We start from the raw sequence: 25,775 nt of genomic DNA on the forward strand, positions 1-25,775 counted from the left end.
TCTTAAATTCAATCACCGTCTCATTCACACACGGGCACACAAACTCACCTGTCAATACAGAACACATTTACTTGTAAACCAGCCAGAACTATATATAGACTTTGCCAGGGCTTGTGTTTTTTTTTTTTTTTGGGTTGCTCGATATCAGTCTTCATTAGTTTTGGTGGATGGATTTAGCTTTATTTAACATTCACTCCTATTTAGGTTGAAGACTGTAATTAGAATGTTGTATTCCTTTTGCTTGATGTGATCTACATTTTCTATTCAAGATTTTGTTACTATGTATGGCAAGGTAATTCTCTATTTGCATTTTCCAGCAGTTACATATGCATTGTACCCAAAATGTTTAATGCAAATTTTAACAATGTCACAAGTTGAAACTCTGTTCCATTTGCACAAAGGGGAACTCGAGCACTCTTATAGGATAGTCTTTAAGGCCAGTGTATTTTTGCCCCTCTCGTCCAAACTGTTGCATTTTTATTAGCCCTGAAAGCTTTGTTCCTAATCTGTGGATCTTCAAACAAAGTGAAATCACCAAAGGTTGGGCATAGTCCAAAATAAACATCAATATTGGAGGCTACGAAAGACCTGTCAACAGGGTACATTTAGATCTAAGGGATTCTGATATTCCTCTGAGAAGTGAAAGACCACCACAAATATATTCATAGTCAACAGTTCATTTTCAACACTAATCTATACCATATTAGGTGTTAGGCAATGAATTGTGTATTAGAGACACATTAGCACAAGTAAATATTAATAATGTAAACAAACAGAACATTTTGAACATTTAATTAAAAGTTGACAAGAGGGTGCATTTTGGTAGAAATGCACACACTGTAATAGACTTATACCGCTCCTAAAGCAGCGATGGTGAGCATACCTGGGTCAGTCTGCTGTTCGGAGTGCTTCCCCAGGAATTAAAATGTTCCTACCTATCGTAACAGAAAGTTTCAATTCTATTAAGGACACAGAGGTGAGGATTATGCTTATCTTTCTCCACTTTAATAAATAGCAGCCAAGAAAGATAACAATAACAAACTACTGATCCCATGAACCCTAGGGTTCAGGAAGTAAAAAGAGGCCTATCCAATAACATGAAGCAGAATGGTAAAAGACAATCGGCATGAATGAGTCCCAAAGTAGTCCATCGATGGTGTCTGCAACTCCTCTTTCGTAGGCCAAGACAGGCTGAGAAGTGTGTTCAAACTTCTTGTTTAACCGTGTCCGAGCCTGAGAAATAGTAGTACAATGAATGTTAGAATGGAAAATGAGCAGTAATAAAAACCTCCTGAAAGGCAAAATAAATCCGATTAACAAACAATGAAACGGGTACAGGATATTCTGTTACTGATATCAATTGAAAATAATAGTATGATGTTACTTACTAGCAAGGGTGAAGGGATCATGATTGCAATTGGGTTTGATAATCCTCACCTCCGTGTCCTTAATAGAATTGAAACTTAACGTTACGAAAGCTAGGAAATTTTTAATTCTATGTCAGGACCAGAGGCGAGGATTAAAGCTTATCCAGTACAAGCTGAGCCATGTCAAGAACTGGTTTAAAATAAAACCTTTTAAAAACAAAGTCCGGAGGCTTATCAGCAGCATTCATGATATCCTCCAAACGAGCACCTAAAGTGAATGCTTTGGAGGCCATGTCTTCGCGAGTGAAATGTGCTCCGAAAATAGAGAGATCAGTTCCAGCCTCCTGCATTACCCATCAAACCCACGTGCAATGGTAGGAAATGAGACCGCTTTATGCGGTTTTCTGAGAGCAATAAGAAGCTGACGTTCCCCAGAGGAATGAAGTTCCGAAGACATCTCTTCATATTCTTTGACGCATTGAACAACACAAAGTTTAGGGGAATCTGAAAAAGCAGGAAAGGAAATTACTCTTGTGTTACATTTAGTTCTTCTATTTACTGTGAAAATAACCCCCGAAGGAGAAAAAGGTCTGTCGGAAATATCCAAAGCTCGTACATCTGAGACCCTTCTACAGCATACTAAACAGAGGAGAATCACCAGTTTTGCTGTCAGCTCTTTCCTGGATAAGTAATGGTTATGATTCCAAGACAAAAATAAATTCAAAATATGATTGACATCCCAAAGGGAAAATAGCGTGGTTCAGGAGGAAGGGAAAGTCTGATACCACTAAGAAGACACCACACGCAATGGTATTCTCCAGATGGGTACCCATTCCAGGGAGAATGCCCTGCCGAGATGGCTGATCTGAAAGTATTTATAGAGCGGTAAGCTAAGCCCTCCGTACCTAGACTGGCTAAAAAATTGATTATAAGCACTACATCAGTGTCCATGGGATTGAGATTTTGTCGCAAACACCAACGAGACCAGCGAGAACAAGCTGATTGGTATCGTTTGGAAGTGCTGGGAGCCCAGTCTTTGAATAAGAGTTCCTGAGCTTGGCCCGAAAGGCCCGGGATCGACCATCATCCCCTGAAACTCACCACGCCATCAGAGACAGAAAGCCTTGCAGAATCAATTGGTGAGGTATATGATCCGGATTGAGAAGAATCGAAGGAAATGGGGGGAGTTGAATTGGAAAATCCCAAGAAAGTTCCAGAAGAACTGGAAACCTAACATGAGATCTCCAAATGGGAGTGATCAGGACTACGTTGGCCTGCTGGCGATGAATCTGAGCAGAAGTGCGAGTGATCTTCCTGAAAGGAGGAAAAGCGTAACCGTTCTCTTGAGTCCAGTGCTGGAGAACTGCGTCTGTGGCAGACGCTGAAAGGTCTGGCCTCCAGCTGTAAAACTTGGGAAGTTGATGATCAAACCTGGAAGCAAAAAGATCCGCCAAGAATGGACCCCAATGGTCATTGAGACTGGAAAAGACCCCTGGATGGAGCTTCCAGAGACTAGAGTCTCGAAGGTGTCTGGATTGAAAATCTGCCACCTGGTTGAACTGACCCGGGAGGTACTCTGCTGTCACGGAGATCTTACGGTCTAGGCAGTATTGGCAAAAACTGGTTGCGAGATCTGACAAGGTTTTGGATCGAGTGTCCCATAGATGGTTGATATAACGGACGGCAGAAAAATTGTCCATCTTCAGGAGCGCACATGTCTGAATAGAGTCTTTGGGCCCGCACTTGCTGCAAACGAGCCAGCTAAGAGTTCCAGACAATTTATGTGTAAACTCTGTTCTTCTGAAGACCAGAATCTGCACGTGGAAAAATCCCCACAACGAGCACCCCAGCCTGATCTGCTTACTTCGTATTCTATGATTAGATCTGGTGCTGACCCAAAAATTGATTTGCCATTCCAGGCCTCCATATTGGAGAGCCACCAACAAATTTCCTCCTGAGCTTCATGTGAGCTTAAGAAAACCACCTGGGTAAATGCGCAGCTTTGAGACGTTGGAGAGCTCGATAATGGAGAGGGCCAGGAAAAATTGCCTGGATGAAGGAACAGAGAAGACCTACAAAATGGGCAATTTGGCGCAGAGAAATCCGCTGTCTGGCTAAGGATCATCTTAGCTTGTAGTGAATTTTCACCATTTTCCGGAATTGAAGACTTAGAGTGTCTGAGACTGAATCTATAACGAAGCCTAGGAAAAAAGCTTTTTGAGAAGGAACCAGAAGAGGTTTGGATTTGTTTATAATGAAACCTAGTCATTGTAAGAGATCAATAGTGATTTGTAAATTAAGTGTGTTCACCACTGGTTTGAGAACCTTGGTGAAACACCAAGGAGCTGAGGAAAGGCCGAATGGAAGGATAGTGAATTTGTACGTTTGTTGATGCCAAAAGAATTGGAGAAAACGTCTGTGAGGAGGGAAAATTGGAATGGTCAAGTAAGCAATTTTTAGATCTTACCGTGCTAACCAGGCCAAAGGGCGCAGAACATCACAAAGGAAGTGAATTCCTTCCATTTTGAAGTGTTGATAGACAAGCCAGTCATTGAAGTTGCGAAGGTTTATGACAGGCCGTTGGCTTCCATTTGCCTTGTCGACCAGGAAAAGGTTGCTTATGAAGCCACAAGGATGAGGTTGTGTTGGACAGATACCGTCTTTTGCCAGCAGAGCTGCAACCTCTGCATCCACTAGAGCGACATCTTGAGAGGAAAACTGAATAGGTTGAGGAGAAACAACTTGTGTGAGGTTCCCATGAAATTCTATGTGAAAGCTTCTGACTGTTTGTAAGACCCATGCATCCGCTGTGATCGACTCCCAAAGCCTGGATAAAATACGCCAGATGACCCCGTACTTTTAGAAGGGAAGAAGGGAGAACTCTTACCTGACTAAGCGGGAGCAGATGATCCACTGTTTCTTTGGTTTCTGAAACGCCGGCCTCTGGTCGGGTAGAAATTTGCAAATCTGGTTTGGTCTTGAGTTTGTCCTGACCGGGGGCCCTTGTCCTCTGAAGGAGTTTTGAGAATATGGGTGGCCGGACGAGCTGCCCCTGCCTCAACCGGCCCCATTAAAAACACTGGAAGGAAAGACTTTTTTTGATTGAAGGCTGAGCCTTCTCTAAGGATGTGAAGTAGTTCATAAATTTCCCAAGTTCTTTATTAAATGGCTCACCAAAAAGACCACCCTGAGCTACAGGGCCTGCTTCAGAATCTGCCAGATCACCTAACTTAGGGTACACCTTAATTAAAACTGACCAGTGGCGCTCAGTTGATAGAGCACAGTTAGCGTTACCCTGGAAAATCACGGCATGCTGTGCCCAACCAGACAGATCCTTTGGGGAAATAACCGATCCTGAAGATTTTGCGTCCTCATCCATATCTAAAAATGTTATTAATGGACTGCCAGAACCTGTCAATACCTTTTTAGGATCTTCGATGAATTTTTATAAAAGGGTAGACATTCTGGGGTCTAAATCAGGGGTCGTGGCAACCTTGTCAGATAAAGAAGGGCGAGGACATTCTGCTCTTAGGCAATTGCGTGATTCTTATTCCAACGGTTTCTGAATGCGACCCGCTACATACGTGGCAACTTTTTCAGACGGGCCCGATCAGAAGACTCAGGGTGAAGAATGTCATTGGGGTCTAACATGTCGGAAGGCTCAGGGGTGGAATCAGGGGGGACCTGGGAGGAAGGAAGCCAGGGTCTGGAAGGGCCAGGTTCTTCATCAGGATCGAAATAATTCTCAGAATACTGGTCATAAGTAAGGGATGAGGAGGTATCCATAGATGGGTTATCATCAGACATGAAAGCTTGTTTGATTCTCTCAAACATATCTTGATTGACCCCTGCTGCGTGATGTGACGTTTCACAGGGGTAGGACCCTCAGGGAGGTTCTGAAGAACAGGGGCTGGAGGGAGAGGTGGAGAAGTAGACATCTTGGCGCACACTCGCAAAATTTGTAGGGACAAACGTTCCTCCAAAGGAGCAATGGCCTCAGATATTGCACGATAGATAGAGGCATACACAGCATCAAAAAATTCCTCCTCTTCATTTAATTCCATTATGGATTTTTTTTATATATAAATACTACTGTATTTAAACAGTGAGGATGCTTTAATATGGTAAGACTGGGTGCCGGTCTATATTATTAGGAAGCAAAGCTGTAAGGTTTTCAGTTAATGGGACTTTAACACCCCTGGTGCAAAGAAATGTATCTGTGGAAAAAGTGCCTGAGAAAATGTCCCAAAATTATTACCTGTTGGGAATTGTAGACCCTGAGAAGGGTGTAGGAACAATAAATATGTAAAATACTGACTCTGTGGTACTGGGTGTCGAGTAAATAAATAGTACAGATCCCTGAAAAGGGGTGTCAACTGCAGGCAACAATAGACTCCGTGCGTGAAACGGCTTGATTCTGAGGAAGTGTTCTAAGCTGAGTGCTCAAGCACGTCGGCAGAGAAATGGCCCCTGGAGAGCCCGACACGCAACAGCGAGTCAGACCGAAAGAAAGCAGTTGCGAAGGAGTGGAAAGAAACATTCCCTCGACTGAATAACAAAATGTAATAGGGAAAATAGAAAGGATGCTGCAAATATGAATAAACAGTAGAAAATATATAGTAAAAACAGTTAAAACACAAGAGAATGTAGAACATGACACTTATCTCGGCCTCGAGCAGCGAAGAAAGAGGAGTTGCAGACACTATCAATCGACTAAAAAATATTTAGATAGTGCACCACAAATCCAAAAGTATCATAAAATGTCCAAAAATCATGTGCCCTCACTTTTGTTATCTTCTTTTTATTCAACTTCTCTTTGGAGCAAATTCATAGAAACATCAGCCAACGCGTTTCGTCCTTAACATAGGACTTCTTCAGGGCTCTTAAATTTATATTATGTCCATGTCGACATCAAACCATAACATTCTACATTAGCAGGTAACTTCCACTGTGCCAATTATACCTGCGCACCTCTATCTCTGCAAGCATGCACGACTGAGTAGAATACTTAAAAGTTTCCAGACGTGTAATAGAATGTGCATTAAAAAAAAAAAAGCCTGATATAAGGACTGGACTCTTTAAGTTTGTTGTGGAATCATAATGAACTAATCATATTCTATACTTACTTCAGGCTCGTTAAGCCACTGTCTTATTTTTCTCTGAAACCATCAGCCGTAGGTTTCAGACATTGTTAATCACATATTTTGATGTCAATTGTTTTCTTTTAGTGTGCGCTTCCGTCCTTTAGCCTCCTTTGCAATCCATTAGGACTATTTTACAGTCAGCAAGTGTCCCTCCAGCATTGGGGAGCACAGGTGGACAAAACATCTGGAAAGAAAAAAGCATTTCTTTATTTTCAGGAGCAGTCATTTTTTCAGACAATTAAGTATGGGCTGGCTCCTCTGCACAGAAACAAGCATTGTAAAAAGCAATAGTGCTTCGTACAATTGTCTGACGTATTGGCTAGGCCAGTGGTTGTTTAGCAATATAGTTGAATCTAATTTTCCAGACGTTTATGGTGCAGTCTCCGTTAGGACATTGAAAATGCTTAGGATATGTTCATACTGCCTCCAGACCATGTGAGAAAATTCATTTAACTCCTTTTCTTTTCTCGCAGCAGAGAATACTTCTTCACACCCTTTGGAGGCAGGACGCCCCAGCAGAGAACAGACTCAGAAAGATGTACTAGACGAGTAAGTTAATTTCAATTTAATAAGTGATCTGCAATCAGCATTTTATTTTATTTCAGACTAGTTACTTTCTATATCAACAGCTTTAAGAAGCGAAAAGGTCTGGGCTAAACAGCGATTTTAATTTGGAGAAAACAGGCAATTGTTTTACTGCAACTGGTCAAAGATGCTACAGCAGGAAAATCATACAATTGTATATTTCAAATGAAGTATATATTTTCTGTTTATATAACAAGTCAGTAGGATAACTGTATAAACACGGAATTGCCATGAGTCTTTTTAAGATTATTTTTTGCACAGGAAGTAATTTTTTACTCTTAATCCCATTATATGAATACATTCACTATTATGGCCATCCATGAAAAAATACTTTTGAAGGTATTGGTCTTTTATAAGAAGAGCAAACCTGTGTTTCCTGCCTTCAAGAGCGCTGGCAGTGTGTTTAATTTCTCCGTACCCACGCTTTTGCTAGCAGGGAACTGCAGTGTCCTGAGGCTAGAGTCCCTGGGGTACTGCTGCCATCGGGCCAAGGGGATGGAGTCTCCGGAGCCTTTAATTGACATGGGGAGGGGAAGTTGCATGCACCTCGGCCCAATTTTTTAATTTTTTTATTAATTAATAAAAAGAAACAAAAGTAATTGTGAAATGAGCAGAGTAGTCACTCATTTCATTGCTGCAACTCAGGACCTCACCTACCATATTTTTTACAGATTTTGAAAGATGAGGCAGTTTTTAATAAACAAAACAGCACTCCGAGCTTCAACTGGAGTGTGGAGACCCTTTGTGGTTGGGTCTTGGCTGCACTTTTTGGCCTGAAAAAATGTTAAATTATATGCCCAGAAATGTTTGAAAATATTTTGTGACAGTTGCTTTTATTATACATTGCTGTGTTTGAATTTATAAAGTATACATTGTTTATGGTTATTGGTTACTATTTGACAAAGATGAGGTCTACTGATGAGGCACAAATTATAGCTACTTTAGGGAACAAGATATAGTTACTTGAGATAACTATAACTGATGAATTTCTGTGTTTTTGTTAGTTTAAAACTGTATGTTTTAAATTTGTATCCAATCACTTTTCTCCTCCAAGTCAAAGAAAGGTGCTGGCTAAGTGCAAGATCTATTTTGATCTCTGCTGTGACAGAGGCTCAAAGATATTTGACCAGCATGGAGCCTGGATCACGGTAATAAGCGCCATGTAGAGTTTCTCCTAAATACACCACATAAAACACCAGCAATAACCATAAAGGAAACATTCCAACTTTCAACAATGTTTTCACACACTGGTTCATCTTCAATCACAATTGCATTTCGTCTTCATTAGCAAGCGAAACAAAGCATAAATTGTATTACATTGATCTTGATAATTTTTATATGCATTTCTGACCAAATTCAGTGTTGTACCATTTGCAATAAAAAGGTTGATTGTTTTATAATATTAATCCCAAGTGGAAGATCACATAATACATTTTACTAGCACTCAAAATAACATTTGAATATTTAGCAACCATGACACTGAAATCGGTAATAAAAATTTAAATATATAGCACAATTAAGCCCATCTGAGCATTGTAAAGTTGATTTATTAAAGTCACAAATGCAAAGGTCCTCTTAAATTTAAAAGAATTAATGCAGCATTGTGCATATCTCAGTTGTAGCATCAATCAATCATATCGTCCTCCAAATGACATAAGATTTTTTTCTATCCTGTCCAATTGCTGTGAAACCCAAATTTTAAAACTAAAAACCAATCTGAATTGCAAAAAGTTATCACAAATTCTGTAAAATGGGGCAGACTTTAACTATTACAGACTTCATAAGTGTACACATTACTCCTTATCTGCATTTAATCCATTAGGTTCCTTAGTATCAAATACTGAGATGTATCTGCTTTCCATCATTGCATGCCTTTTCGCTATTGCTTCATCTGTAAGTGTAAATGAATGCACTAGGAGTTAGCAGTGTACAGATGAGATGTGAACTCATTGTGCACCCTGATGAATTTGTAAAGATGGGCAGCTGCTGGACATATAAAGGACAGCAAGCAGCTGGGATAGACATGTAAAGTATGAACTTTACGCTGTCGGGTAGATGCAGCTGGTCACATCTGCAAGGAGTGTACACTGACACATTCAGCCTTTCTGAATGTGTTGGTGCACATCAACACAAAACTGTTAGAGCTCTGGGCTTCCAAAAACACGCCAGACTGTTGCATGTTCTACATGTACACAACATTCTAATTTTTTAATTCTTGGCCAGTGCTTGCAAGCCATGTAGTGGCATCTATCTCGTAAACAAGTTTATAAAGATCCTCCAAACTGTGTGAAGCCTCATACAAGTCAGATCGGGCGGTACACTTCGATGGGAACTCCAGGTATGTCTGGGACTCCCAGGCTGGAGCTGCTTTTGAATTCTTTAATTGCCTTGCCTGGGAACACTAACTCTTCAAATGCAGAGTTCAATTATTAACAATTTCACCATTCAGTAAATTTGCAGGTATCTTTCCCTTATCCTTCAAGACTAAGTAATGCAGCCAGTTTGTACGGTGGTGTAAAGTTATTATGTCATGCAGGGCAAGTACTAGCATAGCCAATGGGTCTCAGCTATAACACTTATTAGCTTTGCCAGTGTTTTATAGTCATGCTGTACATTATTGTGGCTCTGTGCAGCATGGCTGAAGAAAATGGTGCTATAATGTGTTTGGTATGTCTTTTTGGATGCATGCACACGTTTCCAAGACTCATGTATGCACCTGGAAAAGGACAATTTGTTTTTTTTCTTTACCGGTCCAGGATGGATTTTTTTTTTTTAAGTATGAATACAGCCTTCTAAAACGTAGTGCAAAAGTCAAGTTTTTTTTATTTTTATTAATCACATGGGTTTGGGAGAGGTGCAATATGAGGGAAGAACAATATGGAGGGCGGGGAGAAGCTTACGGACAAGAGAAATGTGGAGAGGGTTTGAAAAGCACAGGAGGGAGACAACTTGGAAACATATGCACTCTTGTGGAGTGCTAAAAACAAAAAGAAAAAAAGTAGTTGCATAAAAGCGAGCAGATGAAGCATAAAAGTCAGCCAGTCAAAGAGATGGTAAAGATTCTATGCTCCATGGGAGGGACAAATACAAGATGAGCAGGCTGAAACAAGGAAATCCATCCAGTAGAAAGCTAGCAGTTAAGAGTGACAGTATGTTTTTAATTATTTGCATTTATTTAATATAACATTGACATAACACTAATCTTTGAAGAGATTTTGAAGTATAACAAGTACAGAAGTCTGTCAAGACCATTTGTGTACGTGTTATTTGCTTATGTCATTGTATCAAATAGTTACAGAAATGCCAACCAGTAGTAACCAATGGGTGGGCTTCAAGACCCTTATGCTGTTGGTAACTCTACAATATCTTTTGCAGCTAAAAAGCTTTCACTGTCTAGTTGGCTTGACATAAAAAAGCTCTCTGTAATTTCTCCTCCTAACCTCCAGCCGACACTCCTAATTCTGCTACACTATGAAAAATGCAGTTTGTTGTCTTTTGGCTGACAGCTACCCACTTTTCAAAGGGGTTTTCTTCCATGTTCACTGCAATTGCTGTAGGTTACTTACAGGCACCACTGCCAACACTAGCTTAATATCCAGGATGTAATCCGGTTTGTGGTCTTGGATGTCATAGTCCTATTGGGGATGCCTGATTTAGCCAACTTGAAAGCCCTAGCTGATTCTGCCTAGTGAGTTCACAACTCACAGCAACCTTCAGCCACATGCCTCAGTGTTACCCCACCATTAAGTAGCAGGCTGTTTTGATGCCCTTGCTGAAGTACTTTTTTAAATATGCTCTGCATAATCGAAACAGGAGGAATTTAATGTAATATTGTTTAATTTAATTTCATCACAAACTTGCATTAAAATGGATGAAGTTTTGAAGCAAAATAAAGCTATACTTAGTAGTTTCCGTCTTATTTTGGTAATGTTTGCTTGTGATATTATCAAACAGACCAACATGAGACTGCCTAACCAATATACCACCACCGCATACTCTGCCTGTTTTCATTTAAACCATTAACTGTCACTTTCCCAAACCAAAACTGAACCAGTTCACACTTTGAAGCCCTGATCCCTTAGATCTTACTCTATGCCACCCATCCTGTTCAAACCTGTAGTGCCTCAGCACGCTACTCTAGGCCCACCTGGACTTGCCTGACCAAGAGCGACGACCTCTCAGTGCCATGCAGCCAAGAAATACAACCATGATGTGAACTGGAGAAGTATCAAAAGCAAAGCCAGAGACCCTCACAATTAACTTCCCCTTCAGCACTTCTTCCAAAAGTGACAGTGATTAAACAGTACCATCATAGGAGCACATGTAGACACCTAGGAGATATATACAGGTCCAACAACCATCATGACCCAAACTGACTGGCTGTTTTGAATCGGCACCGCAGTGGCATGGCAATTAACAATAGAAAAGGAGCTCACTGTAATTTGAAATGTAAAGATTCAGTCAGACTGAATACAGGGCTTGTATCAGGATGAGCCCCAGACAGAAACCTTTGCTTATCAGTAGTGAATCACATTAGCCATTGATTGTTCAAAATTGTAAGAAATTGGGATGCAGGTGGACTGGAGTATGAGCCCTGGTGAAGCAGCCACAATCCTTGTCAGGGTAAGGCACCAGTAACCCCATATTAACCTGTGCTCAACTCCCTGGTAGCTTGGCACAGAGCAGTCAGGTTTAACTTAGAGGCAATGTGTAAAGTATGTGTGCCACACTTCAAACAGTAATGCAGTGAAAACACTCCACGAAAGGAGCCCACAACAGAGTTAGAAAGATGGGGCAGTTTTTAATAAATAAAACAAGACCTAAGTGACACACATCCAGTTAGTAAAACTGGAGATGTTTAAAGTTTTTAAAGAAAATGGTGCCACAAGGCATAAAACGCCAACTGTGGCCATCTAGTCACGCTAGACTGGAACAGAGCCACAAATTCAGGACGACCACAATGGGGCGCGGGCCGGCTACAGGGACCCAGCTAGGCCTGCTAACAAAAGTACCTTCAATCCTGGTTTGCGGAGAGTTCAGTGGATCCGCAGATGCATCATGCAGCCGAGGCAATGCATTGTTTCTAAGATGTGGTGAGGCTGTGGTGCGAGGTCCTGTTATGTCAAGGGTCCTGTTAACAGGGCGTGTGATGTAATGTCCGGAGTCAGGGATGTGATGAGCAATCGGGGCAATGCATTCATTCCAGTGGCCGGCAAGGCTGTGGTGTGGAATGCCTTGTTCAGGCTGCCATCGATGAGAAATGCAAGGGCCTGCACTTGGGAAGCATTGTGCAGCCGTGGTTCCGAAGGTGATGTGGGTTGCGGCGGCGATGCAAGTCTGTGTGACAGGTCTAATCCATGCAGCAGCAGCAATTTTTCTGTTCTGCTAGGCTTGGCACCAAACAGCAGAGGATATGCGTCAGTTCTGTGGGATCCACAGGCTGGCAGAGCACCTCAGGCCCACTTCACTTCCAAGGGCCAGGACTGGGCTGGCACCACTTGGCAGGGCAGAATTGCAGATGGCAGAGTCCAGGTGCAGATGCAAGGTTGTTGGAAGTATTTTATGTCCCTGAGGCTTCAGATCATGACCCTAGCCAATTAGCCCTTGGAGTCACTCTGGGCTCTGGGTTCAAGAGATGCAGGTCCAGTCCTTCTCACCCAAGCAAAAGGGTAGCAGGTCAGCTCAGAAAAGGAGTCCAGCAGAGTGGCAGTCCTTAAGTAGCACAGCAGCCCTTCCTGGCTGAGTATTTACAGGTCCAACAGTATACCCTGCTGCCCTGGTTCTGGAAGGTAGGGGACGCTTCTAGACAGGGAATTTGAAATGCAGGGAATTCCCTGCTTCCCCGGCCTTGGCTCCAAGCTGGCAGGAGGGACAATGCAATTTTGTGTGGACAGGACACAGCATATTCTGGTATGTGTGTGCCAGTGATGGGCCATCTAGTTACACCGAAGCTCCCATTGTGTATGGCTGTCCAGGAGGAATACACAAAGCCCAACACCTAACCACTCCGTCATATGACCAGAGACAGGCTGCATGTACCAAATGGTAAGGCAAGAAAACACCAACTTTCTAAAAGTGACAATTTCAGAACTGTAATTTAAATTCCTACTTAACCATAAATTAGAATTTTAAATTAGGATTCTAGTTATCTCTTCCATTTGGAAATTGCACTTGTAATAAGGCAACTCCAATGTTATCTTATAGGAGAGACGGTTTTTAGTAGTGAAAAACGAATTTGAGTTTTTCACTACCAAGGCATGTAAAACTTGAAATTACATCTCCAGCTTTTTACATTCACTGCATCCTTCCCTGTGGCTGTTTAGTGCATACCTTAGGGATGACTTATGTGTATTAAAAAGGAAGCTTTGAGCATGGCAAAAGTTTTGATTTTGCCAGGTCGACATGGTAGGTTAAACTGCACACACAGCCTATGCAATGGCAGGCCTGATACATGTTTAAAGGCCTACTTAAGTTGGTGGCACAATCAGTGCTGCAGGCCCACTAGTAGCATTTAATTTACAGGCTCTGGGCACATATAATGCACTTTACTAGGGACTTATGAGCAAATTAGACATGCCAGATGAGTATAAGAAAATGTTACCATGTTTTAGGGAGAGAGCACAAGCACTTTAGCACTGAAGTACACAGTCCTAAGGCCAGCAAAACGTATTAAGAAAAAATGGAGGAGCAAAGTGTTTGGGGATGAACCTTTTCCAACAAAAAGGATGAAAAGGTGGGAAAATATCATTCAGTTACAGGGTCCAGGGCTGTGAAACACTGAAACCACTGCTACGGTCAAAACCAAACCATCTGTTGTTTAGGAAAAGCTTGAAAACTGAACAGTTCTGGGCCGCCTTTACCTGATCTTGTCACAAAAGGTTGAAGCAATTGTGGAAATCCGACTAGAACTCCTGTGCTGATAGGACCCTAACTCCTCCACCCCATCAAGCATGATTCAGCGCCTGGAGACCCTCCTGGGTGATTTGCCACACTTTATAAATCCTGATTGATTGGCTGACTTTGGTAATCTTTAGCTCTAGAAGGTATCCTAAGGCAGCACGAAGTTCTTCACATAAAACTCCCAAACCAATTAAATAACTTTTATTGGTCTGAGTGTTCTCCAAGTTTTTATCTGTTCTTGTTGCAGCCACAGTATAGCTGTTTTTAGTGGTCGGAGCTTGTTAAAGCAAAAAAAAGCATTTCTGAGTTAGTCTGTGAAGACAGTTAATTGCCTACATGTCAAATGACAAATAGTCCACCAAACAGAAACCCAAGGATGCGAAATTCGCTGCTTGTTTTAATCAACTTTTCCGTTAATTCTTCAAGTCTCTCTGGTTTATACATAAATCATTTACACCTTGTAATTTACTTAAAGGAAGTCAGCATTTATTGTTGAATTTGATTTATTTTGTCACACAATTGGTCTGTTGATATTAATCCCAATGTGCAAATTATTCCCTTTGCATTTAGCGCCGCCATGGTCTTTCATCAGGGATATTATCATCATATAACACTTGCAATGATGTGGTTCCTTTATTTACTATGTACCGGGGACTGTGTTGGACGACCCTTGGCATGTGCAAGTCTGGAAGGCCCACACACACACAAAAGAAAGCTCGATCTTTTATAGTCTTGTACTTCAAGGTACCAGTCGCGTGTTCATTCCATTGGTGTTAGTGCAGCAGTCGTCAACACTATGATTCTGGCTCCCCTGCACAGGCAGGTCTCGCCATTGCTCCTTCACATTCCGTGCTCTTCCTCTACACTCCCGTCCCAGGACCACCGCCGACAGGAAGCTTGCATTGGAGCGTCCCTGAACCCTTGATGCTTCTTCAGACGTTACGACAGAATCTTTCTACTCTTGGGAAGGAGAGAAAGTGAAGCAGATAGATGGAAGTCCCCGTTTCCTCGAGCACTTTGTGGTTTACCACACCACACGCCGTACAGAGAGGGCACCTGTTCTAGCTGTCACCGCCACAGTCCGAGACGAGTGAGCAGCGGCATGTGGGTGGCCTTACCAAGAAGGGAAGGTATTAGTTCTAGTCTGCCTGTGTGGCCCGAGACCATATGTTTACATTTCTTGTTTTTCTTTGAAACTTGTGTTTTTTCTAAAAAAAAAATATATAGGTGGCATTTTTTGTTACAACTATACTATACACAGGCTCCCTGCTCAGATGTGTATTTTACTCGTGATACTTTGAAGAAGGCTTTTTACAAAGAAATACGTTCAGCCAGTGCTTAATTTGTAAATAAAGAGGTGCCGGTGCTTAAAGCCCTTCTCTTAAACAGGAGGCTGCTGTAATTAAATCTGCCAGCACTGAATAGTGAGGCAGCGTAATCCTGAAGCCATCTCGGGCCTCTTCAATCCATTTACGGCCACCCCTGCCCCTTCAGCTCATCCTGCACCTTTCTACTTTCTCCCTTTATGACGCTTTTTAGTTTTTCCTTCTTCCGTCTTTCCCATGTGTGTCTTTTGCTCGCAGCAAATGCTTGAGGCATAAAAATAAGCCCCGGCCCTCACAAATAAGTGCCTGTGCTCAGCACCGGAAACAACAAGCACAAATTAAGCACTGCGTTCAGCGTGATGACGGCCCTCGCGTTACTACTGTATAATAAGGCTTTCATGTAACTCATTTTACAACGTGCTATTTGGATTGCTTAATTTTAAGGACCAGGCAGTGGCCTACTTTCTGCACGTCACATCGCAACTAATCATTGTGTGACTGATTAGTGATTCCTTATTCAGCCACTGCTATGCCTCGAATAGATCTGAAACCAAACTAGGTCTTTCTTGTAAAACTGCTGTTGTCCATGGTTTAGCTTTTCAGTTTGAGGAATCCCTTCTGTTATTAACTTATTGTGTAGCTCAATCACAGAATTCCTGTTTTAAGGTCACGTAGTCCTTTAAATAAAAAAAAGCATTACTGCTTAATTCTGCTCAGTCTTTCTCTTCTGGAGTGGCATGACAGGCTGTCCAAATGTGGCATTCTGATTGAATGCCAGTCTGTCGAAATTTGCCAGGGAAGTAAGCATGGCCATTGGCCGGTTTTACAAGAGCTTGACCGACATCTGGGACGCATAAGCAAGTGAAGCTGCTCATACGCCCCTCATGCCCACATTTATCAGTGTGCCAGGCGGAAGTTATCTTGTTGCTGAGGCAAGTCTCTTCTTCAACCAGTTCTATTAGAAGGCGTTGGTCCACATTGAACTTCCCGAGGAAGCTGTTCCCTCTCCCCGCGCCTTAGCTCTCTCTCCAATGCTGTAGAGGGAAGAAAGATGTTGTAGTTGCCTGACGTAGAACGTCTGTCCTCTGAGTGGTGCTATTAAATGCTGCAGCCGATTCTATGAGCTCTCCTGCTGCCCAGAGCAGGCCACGTCTTTAACCATTGCGCCTTGTTACTGGTGCGCGGAACTGCCCCCTGCTTTACTCAGCATTACTTCATTTTGGCTGACAAATAGGATGTCCTATAGTTTCACTTGGATTTTGTATATTTTTTCCTCTGCCGTCCTTAGGAACTGTTCAATAAATTGGTTCAAGTTGTCTGAATTTTATTTCATGAAGACAGAATACAACTTATGTTTAGGCTGAACACGTGTTGCAGTCATTTGCCTTCAAATGTGCCTTGACAACGTATGTTACATCACAATGTATTTTTTAGCATGGGTGAAATCGGGCTTGCGACCTTTCCCGGTTAAGGCATCCCACGTGCAGCATCGTATTTTCTCATTCGGGCCTGCTTAGGCGTTTACTCCTTGGAAGTGTGCTCTGAAATCAGAGATATCTTTCTTTATTTTCCCTTATTTTCAGGAAATTGTGTGTGCATGGCTGTTTCATCAAACTGAAGTGCTGAAAATACGTTTCAATCTTCACTAGGATGTTTTATGAGTCAAATTGCCCGAGTCTGTCGTGTGCCAAATAACTTGCAATTGTAGCGCGCTCTGACGTCCCAGAAACCGATATGTTACTATTCTTCGGTGGGCACATAGGGGTGGTCACGTGCACAGCGATCCATTGCTTGGGTTGCCGTGGCCTCACAATAAATACCTATGTAGCACATTAACACGTCAGCACGCACCTTTAATTTGGGCCTTAGCATTCTCTGGACTGCGTCCCGTGCAGTCCACCAGCACTGACGTTTCCAAGGCGCCACCTGTTGCTTCCCAGGAATGCTGTACACAGCAGCAACTGCTCTCCTCGTGCTCACTGCCACTTCAAATCACGCTCCTTTCAAAATGGCCGACCACTAACCACAGCAATGCACCCTTTCTGTGACTGCTAAGAGATATTTTAAACCTGTCAACCCGGCCCTTCATTAGCCTCTGGATTTACCAACACGAATTAGAGGAAGGGCACTACCTGGTGTGCAAGTTTACGCCACCAATAAAGATACAACCCAATACCAATACAGTCAATTAAGTTTTGTGGGTTTGTGAATAAAAAGGAGTCACACTTCAGGCTAAGGGTGTCGTCTTTGACGTACAATTTTTAAGTTAACATGTTTTTTTTTTTATATGCAGCTTCATGGTGTTACATTCCCGAGCAGAAAAGTCCCTGGCGAGCTTCATAAAAATGAGAACTAATCTTAAAAGTCTGAAGGTCTGTATTTTTGTAATATTGTGTTTGTGTGTCGTGGGGGGAAGTGGGGGAAGGGGCTTAACATCTGTTTTCTAAAAATACATTTAACACACCTTTTCAAGAATTTTTTTAGGACATGGTCACAAAACCCCATAGTCTCAAAATCACAGGGGGTGCAAACCATAATTACTTTTTTTCTGTTTACTAAACTCGTTTTGCGTTTCGGAAAACCATTCAGGGTTTTGTGACTCAATTCAAATGACTGTTAGGAGGGTACATGAACGTCTCGTGCTCACTGCTCACCTCTTTTGCGATTTGCAGTGAGATTTATCAATGGTTTGCAACCGCAGTTGGAAAGTTACAGACTCCACAAATGCTATGCAAATAGAGAGCTGGTGGTCTTCTGTTCCTTGCAGGCAGCTGTCCCCGTGTTTGCAGTCAGTCAGGGTGGGGTGGGTCACAGATACCTGTATAATAATTATGCATTAGCCAGGCCTTTCTTTGACTCAGTGGAACCTATTAGTAAATATGTTGCATCCCAAAATCAGAGACCGGTCACATTTTGTAACAGCTGTTTCAGGAATGTAGGATTTCTGTCACCCTATGCCCAGGACATATTTTCTAGGGTCAAGGACAACAAGTTTTAATATTTAGGGTTGAGCCTTTGAGTACATGCTTCTCACATGCAAGACTTTTGTGTACAGTAAAGGGCCGCCTGTCCCTTACCATTTGTTGGCTTGCGTGGCATTCTGCGTTACAGCTCATAATTCGTCACTGCAGGCCTGGCATCATTTCCATTCGTCTGTGTGGAGCAGGGACCAAGCACTGATTGATTCAACCTAATCAGTGAACGTCCGCTGCTCCTGACATGACTGAGGTACTGTTTTGTTGTTTTTAACTTGCAGTGCCGTGCAAACAGTAGGTGTGTGACTGTCAAAAAAGTTCCCAATAGGACAAACAAAATAGCTAACTTTCTTATATTTTGCCAAGTCGTCTTTTCTCACTTTTCACTCATATTTTCTTTTGTTTTAGCTCTTGGGCGCTGTTCTCAAAAGATGACAATTATCTTATTCTAAATATTGCAAAGCGACATTGTTTGTTTATTATGTGTAATTTCTGAAATGATGCATAATCGTGCAGTACACCCCAATCCACCTCACTACAATCCTCCCACTCCAATCCACCCCACACCAATCCACTCCAATCCAATCAACCAAGCCCACTCCAGTTTTACCAACTGACCCCAGTCTTATCTGCCCCACTCTAGTTCGCCTCACTCCAATCGAAAACAATCTACACCAGTACAAAACAATCTGCCCCACTCCAGTCCAGAACAATCTGCCCTACTCCAATCCAAAACAAAATGCCCCACTCAGTCTACCCCACTGCAATCTACCCCACTCCAATCCAAAACCATCTGCCCCACTCCAAAATCATATGCCCCACTCCAGTGTGCCCAATCCAGAACACTTCCCCCAACCCTGCCAATTTTCCCAGGTCCATATGTGATGTGCTGCTTCAGTCCAGGTTCTTACTTTGAATTCTGGGACTTGTAGTTTTGTTTACTCCATTATAAAACAAGACTATAAGTCCCAGAGTTCAGAGGAAAAAAACCTGGACTGGAGCATTAGATCACATATGGACCTGGGTAATTTGGCAGCTATGTGCCCCACTGCAATCTGCTGCACTGCAATCCAAAACAATCTGCCCCACTCCAATCCTTCTCACTCCAAAATAATCTGCCCCACTACAGTCTGCCCCACTCCAACTCAAAACAGTCTGTCCCACTTTAGTCTGCCCCACTCCAATCCAACACAATATGCCAGCTTCACCCAATCTACCCCTCCCCAGTCCAATCTATCCCACCCCACTCCCATCCAATCCACCCCACGCCCATCTAATCCACCCCACGCCCATCTAATCCACCCCACGCCCATCTAATCCACCCCACCCCCATCTAATCCACCCCACGCCCATCTAATCCACCCCACGCCCATCTAATCCACCCCACGCCCATCTAATCCACCCCACGCCCATCTAATCCACCCCACCCCACTCTCATCTAATCCACCCCACCCCACCCCACTCATCTAGTCCACCCCACCCCACTCCCATCCACTCCAGTCGAATCCACCCTAATACAATCTGCTTCTCTCCAAACCAATCTGCCCCACTCCAGTCCAAAATAATCTGTCCCACTCCAGTGTGCTCAATCCAGAACAATCTGCCCCCCAACTGTGCCAAGTTTCCTTGGTCCATGTGTGATGTGCTGGTCTAGTCCAGGTTTTTTTCTTTGAATTCTGGGACTGGTAGCTTTGTTCATTCCATTAAAAAACAAGACAACAAGTCCCAGAGTTCAAAGGAAAAAACCTGGACTGGAGCAGCACATCCCGCATGGACCTGGATAACTTGGCAGCTATGTGCCTCACTGAAATCTGCTGCACTGCAACCCAAAATAATCTGCCCCTCTCCAGTCTGCCCCACTGCAAACCAAAACAACCTGCCCCACTCCAATCTTTTAACCTCCAGTTTGCCCCACTTTAATCCAAGACAATCTGCCCGCTCAAATCCACCCCATTCCAATCTGCCCCAGTCAATCCAAAACAATCTGTCCCACTCCAATCTGCCCCACACCAGGCTGCCCCACTCGAACCCACTTCAATCTGCCCCACTCCAATCTGCACCACTCCAACCCAAAAAAATATGCCTGCTCCAATCCATTCTACCCGTCCTTAGTCCAATCCATCTCACTCCTGTCCAGTCCGCCCCACACCAATCCACTCAATCCACCCTAATATAATCTGCTTCACTCCAATCCAAAACAGTCTGCCCCACGCTAGTCTGCCCACTCCATTCCAAAATAACCAGCCCCACTCCAGTCTGCCCCACTCCAATCTGTCTCCCTCTGCCTCACTCCAGTCTGCTTACTTTAGTCCAAAACAATCTGCCCCACGCCAACCTCCCAACTCTAACCCCAAAGAACCCACTCCAATCCAAAACAACCTATCCCACTCCAATCAAGTGCACTCCAATCCATCCCAATTCACCCCACTCCATTCCACCACAATCCACTCACTGCAATCCAGTCCACCCCAATCCAATCCACCCTGTCCAATTTACCAGACTCCAGTCCGATTGACCCCACTCCAATCCAACTCTTTTCCAGTCCAACCCACCCCACCCCACTCCAATACAACCCACCCTAGTCCAATACAACCCACATCACTCCAGTCCACTCTGCTCCAATCCACCCACAACACCCCACTCCATACAATCTACTTTAATCCACCCCACTCCAGTCAAATCCAGTCCACATTAATCCACCCTACTCCAGTATAATCCACCCCACTCCAAACCACCGTAATCTACCCCACTTCAATTCAGTCCACCCGACTCCAATCCAACCCACTCCAATCCACACCATTCAAATTCACCCCAATACAGTCAAATCGAATCCACCCCACTCCAGTTCGCCCACTCCAATCCACCCTACCCCAATCCTATCCACCTGTCCCTTTTCAATCCACCCCACCCCTATCCAATCTACCCATCCAATCCACCACACTCACCCACCCCACTGCACCCCACCCTAATCCACCCCACCTCACTCCAATACACCTCACCCCAATCTGCTCCACCCCACTCCAGTACACCCCTCTCAAATCCACCCCACCCCAATCCGCTCCACCCATCTCCAGTCCACCCTACCCCAATCCACCTCACCTCACTCTAATCTATCCCTCCAGTCCGCCCCAATCCACCCCATCCTAATCCACCCCACCCCACCCTACTCCAATCCACCCCACTCCAATCCACCCCACTCAATCCCAGTCCACCCCACTCAACCCCAATCTAATCCATACCAATTCAGTTCACCACACTCAAATCAATCCAGCCTGACCCCACTCCAAACCACCCCATCCCAGTCCAATCCACCCCACTTGTCCACCCCACTACAATCAACCCCATAAACACCACCCCAATCTAACCCACATACCCCAATCTAACCCACATACCCCATCTCAGTCCACCCCACTCCAATCATCCACCCCATCTCAATGCAATCCACCCGCTCCAATCTGTTTAACACTCCTCACTCCAGTCACCCCACTGCAGCCCACCACACCCCAGTTCACCCCATTTCATTCCACTCACTCCAGTCCACCGCAATCTATCCCAGTCCAGTCCACCACACTCCAGTTCATCCAGCACACCCCACCCACCCACTCCACCCCAATCCAATCCACTCCACCCCAGTCCAATCCACCCCACTCCAATCCAGTGACTCCTATTCACCCTACTTCAGTCCAATCCACCCACTCAATCTAGTCCAATCCACACCACTCCAATCCCCCACCCCTATCGCTCCAATCAAAACCACCCACCCCAATCCAAAATAACCCAACCCACCCCAATCCCATCCACCTCACCCCATTTAAATCCACCCCTCTTCATTTCACCCCACTCTACCCCAATACAGTCCACCCACTCTACTCCAATCCACCCCACTACCTCAGCCCATTCCAACGCAATGCACCCTATTCCACCCCACTCTACAACACTCTGCACTGAACTCTACTGCCCTTTACGACACTACTCTCCCTCCTCTACTCTACGACAACAAATCTGATCTACGACACTCTAATTCCCCAATCCACTCTGACACTCCACGCCACTAACTTTTAGCCATGCTGGACAGCAGCCACACTGGTGTACAACATGGCAAAATGCATTGCCAAAGCCAATAGCTCTTGTACAGGCAAGACCTATTGGCTTTGCCAGTGCTTGTTTTCTTTGTCCCCTGGATAAGTGCACACAACCCCGGCGCCCAAACCCATTGGCTGCCAATTTACAGCTTGCAATACCGTTATGGGAAAGCAAATTGTCAGCTACTAAGGCAAGCTATACTTCCACTTGTAAGGTGTTCGTAATTGTATATATGATTCATCAATGGAAAGCCTTTATTAAGGTGGGTACTGAAAGGAAATACAGTGAGCTGCAATAACATGTATTCACATTTTCAATATGTTATAACATTTTGTGGCTATTTGTAAGGCTTCCCAGAATACTCTTTGCTTATATGCAAATGCAAGCAAAAGATTGAGAGCCAAATACGTGATTGTTTTCAATATAAAATAAACCCAAATTATATTTGCAATTTGAAATAAGGAGGGAAGTCACAGGCAGTTTTCTAAACTACTGTGTTATCAATTATTAAAAAATACTTCATGTCTGCCAGCATCTTTTTGTCTGCCAGCATAAAAGATAAGAATTAGTACCAAACTCTTAAGTTCAACATTAGTGGCAGCGAGTAAATGATCTAGTAAAATAGGAGCCCCGTTATTTAAAAAAAAAAAAAAAAGTTACATAAATGCGCACACAGTTCTGTGACTTGCCTTAGTGCAGATGTATGGTTTTCAGGATTTCACAAGACTTATAGAAGCAGGCCTTGAAACTAAACTCCTAGCATCATTTTGTGAATTCCATTTTTGAATGAGCGAGTCTACATGTATATTGGATCATGCAAAAATGTGTAGAGCAAATGCAAATTCACTTGTTGAAACTTTTTTGTTTTTTTCCAGTGGGAAAATATTTTCCCCAATGGGGATATTCCTTTTCCTTTACTTCCACTTTAATTTTTTGGAGGGGCTGATACAGTTCCACCCTGGAACACGTTTTTCTCCTACCCTTATGAGGAGTAAATTTCATACTTTTTCAAAGTATGAATAGGTTGGAGAGATGTCAGTGAATGCCCTTGAATGAGTACCTATGTGGGTGTGCACAAAATCATAGGGCATTCCAATCCAGGAACTAGAACTTCCCACCTGTTGCCAGACCCATAAGTACACTTGCTCACACAAAAACCTTGTTGCAAGTTAATAACTTTATCCGTACAAAACCATTGTTTACACATGTAGTCACTGTTATATGACTATATAGCTTTGAGGATCTGTCCCATTACATGTTGACACTTACAAGACCTTGCAGAGTTCATCTAGTTGTAAACTGAAACGAGCTATTGATCTAGTTCTTGGTGAACAATTATAGTTATGGCTAACAAAGGAACTCGTGCACAGTGAGATAAAGTCTTTTGCCTGAGAATTACACTATGTAATCGGGTGGAGATGGTCAGACTGTGAGTGCTCTCCTTGATCCTTGTTTTGGCAATCTAAGCACTGGACCGCAAATATAATCTGGATTTCTTTATGGTAACATTTTAAGTCAAATAAATCCGCTTCCGCGGTAAGTTCCTAAAGCAAGAAAGAGAGCAATGTTGCACATAAAACAATACTATAACTGTAATGGGGTTTTTATTCAGAACTCTAGTATATATAACTAAAGTGCCGACCTATTCAGAGTGCTTCTGTGATCAAAGGTCTACCCTTTACAGAGGTCATTTATAAACAAAACCTGTGAATATTAAAATATTTAACAGAATTAGACCTCTGATATTTTAAATTGCCAGAATCCAACAAGAACACGAGCCTTGGCATAATCCGAGGATATTCTGAAAACTCTTATTAAAACACTGGCATAAATTGTCACCTCACTCACTTTATAGCATCAAAAGGATTTGTATGTATGGCTAGATGATTAGTGGAGCATTCTGTCCTTCGGGCAAATTGATATTTTATAAAATTTCACACCCTCAACTGTTTACAACCTGTGTCTTTTACATGCATAGACTAAGGTTTAGGTGAAGGCCCGAATTTCACATGATTAATAGATACTGGAGACCCAGTCTATTCACGTGTAACTGTGATTGTCCTGTGTGTGCGAGTTGAACGACTGATGCACATGCATACATTAGGCAAATGCACTTCCCTAGTACCGCCACACTGAATGCTCCAGTATGCTCCAGGTGTACAAACCCTCTCAGACTGGCACACAACTCTACCATTACCTCAGAATAGACAGTCTCTCCAGAAACCCTTTGGCTAAAATGCAGACCAGAGGTCAACATGGTCTTGATAACAAGCGGAATGGAATGGATGAACATCAGTTTTACAATTAATGACAACTTTATATGGACCTACAGACGGCCATTGGGCTAGATACTTCCCCAGATACTTGGTTGAATTCCCCTACCCTTCACTCCATCCCCCATTCGCTCTGCTGAAGAATCAGTCTCTTTCACAGTGGTCATCCAACATGCTGCAGAAGTCCGTGATCTTCATTTGCCTTCTGTGGATGTTAAAACAAATGTGTTCACATAATTCCTGCAGTTTTGGCAGATTTCTTCCAAACCACATTCTGTTCAATGAAGCCTTGACAGACACTGTACTGGATACATGGACATAGCCCTGTTCTTTCCTGCCAGTTAATAGGAAAGTGACCAGAAGGCATAGATGCGCTATAGGAGACCCAGACTCAACCTTCCTGATGCAACATCCTACGCCAAAAAGCTTTGTGGCCCAAGCATCCACCAGCAAATCTACCCCAAATTCATTACCCTCAACACCTGCAGATAGGGAGGTGAAATGCATTTCAGAGGCATTTGAGAAACTGAATTTGGACACTATTTTCACGCATTGCAGAACATAGTTAGCAACCTCTTGCCAACTGTCTGAGACGGATATAGTGCTAACCTGGCGCAAATTATTAAGGGTGGGTAAGATGTGGCAAAGTAAGTCATCCAGTCAGGACTGGACACCATTGCTCCACACCTGGATGAAATCCACTTGATTTTCAGGTGACATCCAGATGTGCCTAATGGGCATGCCATTTGATGCGACTGGTCTGTCTTTAATTAAAGTACGCTAACAGCACATTCTCTCTGCCTTTCTGCACTCATGCAGCAGTTTTGCCTCTTTTGAGGCTTTGGCATGTTTTTCCAAACCAGTAACTGCCCTCTGTCCTTTCGAGGCTGGAGTCTGGAATCAAGCCAACAGTGTCCAAGACCTCAGGGAGAGCGCACTGCCCAATCCCCTGCCACAGCTAGAAAACCACCTTAAATTGACCCATTGTGGTACATGCACCCCCCTGTTCGAGGCAGGATACAGCATTTTTTTCCAAAGGTGGCAGAGCATCATATCTGGTCAGGGGGGGGCTCTAGATTGTCCTATGAGGATACACCTTACATTCCTGGCTAACTGCCACTTA

The 25,775-nt window shown here is 43.3% G+C and overlaps 1 protein-coding gene across 2 annotated transcripts in view; it reads left to right on the top strand.

Annotated features, from left to right (window-relative positions):
* Positions 1 to 25,775, top strand: part of ITGB3BP (integrin subunit beta 3 binding protein) — a 288,073-nt gene that overhangs the window by 175,205 nt on the left and 87,093 nt on the right. Inside the window, exons 4-5 of one of the 2 annotated variants that reach the window (XM_069232522.1) lie at positions 6,985 to 7,060; positions 17,615 to 17,693. In XM_069232522.1, coding sequence (XP_069088623.1) covers positions 6,985 to 7,060; positions 17,615 to 17,693 — 155 coding nt within the window. The remainder of the gene's footprint in view (positions 1 to 6,984; positions 7,061 to 17,614; positions 17,694 to 25,775) is intronic. The other variant, XM_069232523.1, reaches the window with a different exon arrangement.

This window comes from Pleurodeles waltl, chromosome 4_2 (assembly GCF_031143425.1).
Source record: "Pleurodeles waltl isolate 20211129_DDA chromosome 4_2, aPleWal1.hap1.20221129, whole genome shotgun sequence".
Classification (NCBI taxonomy): domain Eukaryota; kingdom Metazoa; phylum Chordata; class Amphibia; order Caudata; family Salamandridae; genus Pleurodeles; species Pleurodeles waltl.